We start from the raw sequence: 6,891 nt of genomic DNA, 5'->3' as shown, positions 1-6,891 counted from the left end.
TTTAATTAATTCAAAGCCACTTTGGATAAGAATAGTTAAGCAAACTTGGAGATACATTTCAATACTATTTCATGAATTGTGGGGGGGACGTGTGGCGCAGTGGGCTATTACGTTGGTGTTGGGATCAGGGGAGCACAGGTTCAAACCCCACTGCAGTCAGCATGTCGTTGTGTCCCTGGGCAAGACACTTCACCCCAAGTTGCTCCTGTGGGGAGTGTCCACAGTATTGAGTATGTAAGTCGCTTTGGATAAAAGCGTCTAACAAGTAACATGTAATGTAATGTAATGTAATTCAGTCTGCCAAATGCTCCCATATTGATCCAGTGGTTTGTAGTGTAACTAGCCATTTGGTTGGTAACCATTGTTTCAAAGTCTGGCACTTTGTCCCAGTGGCATTTTAATAGTTTTGACTTTGACATGCCTAGATTTATCCCATAGAAAGACCAGGGCTCAGACAAAGTGGGCTGTCCCTCCTCATCCTCAGGCGTCTGCTGCAAAGCTTCCTCTGGCAGTGAATGACTTGTTTTGGCTGATTTACTTTAAGTGTTGGCCCGATGCAGGTGATTGATGAAGGGGATATAGCAAACATGTTGAGGGTATTGGTCGTAGTCTTACCTTTTGTTATTGACTCGCTGGAACACCAATGCTTGTTTCCAAGGTAACATAGAATCCAGGCAGCTCCTCTGTACCACAGCTTGACAGGCTACAGTTTTCTGTCCACTGCTACTATGAACATCACAAACTGCAGCAAACAAGATCAGATTGATTCAACAGATCGAGTTTTCTCACAGAGCAAGGTGGGGGATTCCCTGAGGCAAAAAAAGAAGTCATGAGAACAAAAAACTGACATTTCCCTCAATAACATGTCATATTTATGACTTAATAAACACCAATCAAAGTTCAAGTTTATGAAAAGTTTAATAATTTAAAAACTTGTGACATCATTTTTTTCCAATTTGATTTCCACTTAAGTCAAACCAGTGAGAAGATAACATGCAGATCAATGTAGAATAACTTGATATCTTATGTTTATGTAGGACCCCATTCCTCATAAGGAGCTGGTGCATAGGATTGCAAAATTCCGATAATGTTCAGGGTGGTAGTCACACTTTTTGCCATGTTCTAATCTAAACAGACAAAATCCATGAATTCGACAAACATCTATTCATTAAATTCCACATTACTATTACAAAAATTAGCTAGGATCTATAAAATATCATGAAACATAAAATAGAATCACCCAGTAGACAGTGATGTGGAATCAAGAATGCATTGTTGTAATTATACTGGATACCTATTGGGGTGCTGGCTTATGATTTATACTGTGATAAGGGTGCGCTGCATAATGCATTGCCTGGTTCAATTCAATTCAAAACCTTTATTTATCCAGGTGAAATCCCATTGAGATCAATGATCTCTTTTTCAGGGAGACCTGCAGCAGTAGGTTCCACATGAAGACATCAAAACTTAAACAACAGAACAACAAAAGGACATCATACAGAAACACACAGCACATCATACAACCTTGACCGTCCTTTAAATAAAGTCAAGTTTGATAAAGTGTAAGGTATGAAAGCAACACCAGAGTAAGTAAGAGAGTAATGCTGTTTCGTACATATTCTTAAGGTATAGTGATTTTCAATGTGTAAGGGAAACTTCTGCGGCAATGGACAGTCAGGACTCAGAGAGACACGAGGAGAGTTGGAGCTTTGATGTCAAACACTGGCGTTTTTATTACAAGTATCGGCCGGAGAATTTCACATCACAAGTCACAGCAGCCAGAGGTTCTGACTGCACGGGTGGGTAGCCACATGAATTCTGCCCAGCCTCTCTCTCTCGATAGACCTTTTAACTAGTTCAGAGAGATATCCCCAACATCTGGAGACACTGAATCACTTGCCTGACTCTTAGGCTCTGTGACCGAGAGTTGACCGGTCATAAACTGAGATAACAGAGTCAAGGTTGGTCGTAAAACGTCAACAGGCAGAAAAGTTAAATATCTTAGGAGTAAGGGAGAATTATTCTCTGACACAATGTACCTGACTGGATATACTTTGATCCATTGATTAATGACTGCATTACTGAATCTGCTTTAATGAACGTTTAATGACCCGCCTTGTTTAATTAATCTAACAGTAGTAATGTTTCGAGGCTCAAATTCTCATGGCCACATGTAATCTCAACAAAACAAAATGAACTCTTATCCATTGTTCTTGGTGATAAATGTGCTCTGCTGGAGACACAGCTGAACACTATTATCATCTCGACAACTTTGGCCTCTTCTTTGTTATTGTTCTGGAATAAGACTGCTGCGACCTTGGTGTTTGCTCGGTGATCTGAACAGCAGAATGCTCACGGAAAACAACTTTTACAAACTCCTACGTAGAAAATGGCCAATTGTTTCTGAAGAGGTTTGTTGTTTAATAATGACTTTACAATTACACCTTCTGTAGCCTGGAAGTTAATCTCCCTCTAGACTGAAGATCCAAAATGTTTTGCATAGTGCCATCTTCACTTGTTTGGAAAATGGATTACGTAATCCCCCTTTTAGCTGAATGACTAATTTAAGTATGAAATGAAACGTTTAGGAATGTAATGGTGCAAAGCTGTTCTGTTTGGTGAACTACAATCAGGAGACACTTGAAATAACTGCCGCCACTTTTGTGGGGCTGCAATTGGGGAAATGGCGTTAACAGCAAATTGCTTTTATAGCTCAGAGATGGAGGAGGGATTTCTGCGTCAGAATTTGTCAAAGCAACAACAATCCTTTCTGTTGGTTCCTGCTTACTTTGTGGGAAGCATGGTATGAAAGAGGCCCTATTATTCTTTTGGGGTTTTTCCATTTCCTGTAGTGTGTTATTTAGGTTTTTGTGTATGTAAATGGTCTGCAAAGACTAAAATCCCAAAGTTCCCTCCAGAGGGAGTTTCTCTCCCACACACTCNCAGACTCGCTGTTTGAGGGCTTGATAGCCCACTACCCCTCCACACTCGTTGGTTTGGAACAGCACTTAATGTGGCGGACCCTCCGCACGAACGGAGGGGTAGGGACCCCTCCGTTCGTGCGGAGGGTCCGCCACATTAAGTGCTGTTCCAAACCAACGAGTGTGGAGGGGTAGTGGGCTATCAAGCCCTCAAACAGCGAGTCTGCATCGGTGCTGACTTCACCTGCTGCCCAACCTGACCGGACTCAGCGCTGTGTGTGTCCGTCAGCAAACAAGCTGTTTACAAACAGTTCCTGCAAACATTCACTGATAAATTGCGATGTTAACAACCTCATTTGTTTAACTTAGGGTCATACCTGTGTTTAGTCATACCTATGCATTTTATTATAAAGTGGTGTATATTTACAGACTGTTGCAAAAACTAAGAAGCTTATAAACATCAGGTTTAAAACTAAAAGAGCTTTACAAAAAAGTAACACAATTAAAGATGTTCGGAGTTTTATTTGAGTTATTAATTAAAACATTTGTCCAAGAGATGCAGATTTGAAACCGTTGTTACATACAGTTACGGCATTTCCTGTTTCTGCCGGAGAGAGGGGAGGCCGTCCCAAAGCTTACCGCTATATTTACTCCCTCCATCTGCCTCCATCTGACAGGAGTTCACTCCGTCACGGAGGGGTAGGGTCGAGGGAGTTGTTTGGGATTGGGCCTTAATTTCTCTAAATGCTCATCGAGGACCGAGCATCGAGGAGGCTCTCTGTCGTGTCTCAATTCAGGGACTGCACCCTTCGGACTAGCAGCCTGCGGTCCACGGAGGACCCAGCCTACGTAAACCGGGGGTCTTTCTCATTTCACTAATTTCCCCTCCTCGACTCCTATCCTTGTGTTTTAGTCCCGCCCACATGAGATGCGAGCGGAGGAGGGGAACCGAGGAGAGAGGAGTATAACAGGCCTACATTACTCTCTTTATTTGTATGCTTTAGTTTAGATATCTACAAAGAAAGAGTCGATATTTTTCTAAAACCATTTAGTTCTTCACATAATAAAATACACAACAGCTGTATCCTGATATTATATGCTTTAGGAGCTGTAGGTGCATGTGGTACAGTGTGTAGGTGTGTGTTGTACAGTGCGTAGATGCGGCGGACAGACAGGTCTCAGTTGGTTTGGTGTCCTATGCTTACTTTTAATAGGCTACTTGTAAATAAAACTTTTGGCCCGTAATTTCAACTCCCCATTTCAGCAACCATAAATGTGTGTATATGTCCACGTCTGTAGCCTGTTATTGTCTCATTATACCACACTGTGAATGAATTAAAAGTAAATGTACAAGTCGTCATGAACACATCTGTCCATCAGACAGAGTGCTGCTGTGCCTCCTGTCATCATTAATGGACGTCTCTTTAAAATGACCGCTCAGAGGAGAGGATTTCTAATTTCTCTAAACGCCTGCTGCTTCCCCTCTTCTCCCCTCGATTCCCCTCCTCGACTCCTCTGCTCGCATCTCCTGTGGGCGGGACTAAGACACGAGGATAGGAGTCGAGGAGGGGAAATTAGAGAATTCAGAAGCCTTCAGCGACGAATAGGCATTGTAGTTTAATGGTTACAGTGTGGTTTACATAGCGTGATAATAACCAAACACATTTAATTTATCCATAACATTTGCCCAAAATCTGACTGTCATAATATATGATATAATTCATTGCACACACAACTAAACACTGTAAGAATTATTATTTTTTTAAACAAAATGTGTTATACAGAGAAAAATGTAGGTACCTAAAACATCATCTGCAAAATATCATCGCTCTCAATATTATAGCCTATGAAATGACTTTGACCATACTCATTTCATGTAAGGGTAGCCTATAGGTGTAACTTGATTATTCAGACAATTGAAATAGGTTACAAACATTCTTAGATTATATATTAATTGGAAGTGATAAGAAAAGGCCTGCAGCTGCAATTATATTCATTAATTCAAGAACAATCAGCCACATAACACTTGTTTTTATATGTAGTTCACTTCTCCTGCATTACTTGCACATTGGTCTTGCAATATAAGTTTGAACTATTTAATTTCCCGTTTTTTATATTGTTCTTTAAATGTGTTTTATTGTTTAATGTCTTATATATTTATGTTGCATCGTTGGAGGAGCCTGGGACTTAAGATTTCCATTTCCATAACTAGCTAACAGCTACTCTATATGGCAATAACACTTTGAATCTTGTGGTCATAATTTTGTCACTTTGTATCCACTAGACTAGACTAGACAATTTGCACAGAGCACAATGAAGAAAAGGGCCAGACCAAACGGGGAATAAAATGCCCTCTAATTTGTTCCCAGTTCAAGTGTTTTACATTATTTGATCCATTTAATAATGTTAATGTTGAGCAAGTGTTGAAAAATAATCTAATCCTGTCAGTGTCAGAACTCCTATCCAGCAGGGGGCGATCTTAAGAAATCTATTGCACTACCGTAAAAAACATAGTATTTGCGCAAACTGCGGGCACGAGAGAAGAGTGAGCTATTTTGTAAAATTATTCAAATAAGCAGAGACAAAACCCGTCAACTGAGGCCAAATATAAACCCTTCAACGACTAGTCAGCGACAACGACCTATATTAATAAAGTGTGTCTCATTTAATTGCATATTCTTCTCTGTTACTCATGTCCTTGTACAGAAATATAGAAACCACAGCAGCCGGTTTCTTGATAGACACATCTACACGAGACCCCCTCTATGTGTGTATTTCTATGTGCATCGGGGTCAAGGGGCATCCCATAGTTGTCAGGAAGCAGAATTGAGGGGGAGCTCAGCCGACATCTGTTGTTGTTGCCTGCGCTGTATCCTCTCCCTGTCTGACAGTCCGGTTAGCCGACCAGAGGACTTTTTTCTCGGTGTAGGTTGACGTCTGTTCCCCGTTGGATGAATGGCAATGACGGCAGCGAGAGTGGCGGCAGCGGGCGGCCCGGCGTCTTTGTTCCGGTTCAGGGGAGCGCTGGTGGCGGCCGTGCTGGGGGATTGTGTCGGCGGAGAGTTTGAAGGAGCGGAGGAGGTTCCCATGGAGAGCGTGCTGCAGCATCTCAGCAGCCTGGACGACGACACCAAAGGGAATGGTTAGAGAAATAATTATATATTTTATTCTGAAATAGGATATATAGGTAGCAGTACGAGAGATGCATGCTTAACCAATGCTAACCTCTCCTGCAGAAAGGCTGTGAATGATATATCAGCCTGTCATAGTACCTGCTTTAAACTAGGGCAATATTCTGGGTCAATGAAGCCTTACATAGGGGGATTAACAACACTGTAAAAGCATGCTTTCATTCTGAATGACTCGCATCTGTGTACTCTATCATTACTATAAACGTCCAAATCAAAGGAAGACACCATCAGCAATGGGTACCCAGAATGATGTGCAGCAACTCAAAATGAAGGGGAGACCAGGGACAGCTTGTAACACTTTTTGGCTTTTCCCCAATAAGTAAAAAAACATTTACACTAGGATAGCCATTTTGCTATATTATACATTCTCATTGTGTCAACTACTGAAACAATGTATTTAAGATGTTTCTATGAAATAAGTACAGGTTGGAATTTTTTTAATTTTTTTTAACTCAACTGTTACAACTGTCCCTGTGTACAGAGACAGTTGTAACACATGCCAGGGACGGTTGTAACATGTTAATAACGGTTACCTTTTTTCACACTACATGACAAAAAAGAGGAAAAGCTGTCAAATTCTAAGGCAACAAGATTTTAATGGGGTTTCACACATCCTCCAACAAACAATGAACATAACTTAAAACAGAACACCAGATGGAATTAATCTGATTCACAGTTGTGGGAGGTGTAAAAGTCACTTCCATCTGTATAGATAGCCTATTCTACCTTAATTATGTAGACCAGGGGTCGGCAACCTTTTTGATATGAAGTGCCATTTA

The 6,891-nt window shown here is 41.1% G+C and overlaps 2 protein-coding genes across 2 annotated transcripts in view; one reads left to right on the top strand and one right to left on the bottom strand.

The window, feature by feature from the left end:
• pigg (phosphatidylinositol glycan anchor biosynthesis class G (EMM blood group)) overlaps nt 1–6,891 on the bottom strand; it is a 30,566-nt gene that overhangs the window by 16,649 nt on the left and 7,026 nt on the right. The gene's annotated exons all lie outside the window — the stretch shown is intronic.
• The window catches only part of adprs (ADP-ribosylserine hydrolase), a 22,108-nt gene continuing 19,725 nt past the window's right edge, over nt 4,509–6,891 (top strand). Inside the window, exon 1 of the mRNA XM_010767502.1 lies at nt 4,509–6,063. Coding sequence (XP_010765804.1) covers nt 5,877–6,063 — 187 coding nt within the window. The 5' untranslated portion in view covers nt 4,509–5,876. The remainder of the gene's footprint in view (nt 6,064–6,891) is intronic.

Source organism: Notothenia coriiceps, unplaced genomic scaffold (genome assembly GCF_000735185.1).
Source record: "Notothenia coriiceps isolate Sejong01 unplaced genomic scaffold, NC01 NC01_scaffold00004483, whole genome shotgun sequence".
NCBI classification, from domain to species: Eukaryota; Metazoa; Chordata; class Actinopteri; order Perciformes; family Nototheniidae; genus Notothenia; species Notothenia coriiceps.
The sequence above is the reverse complement of the archived record's forward strand: the minus strand, read 5'-3'. Positions and strand labels throughout refer to the sequence as shown.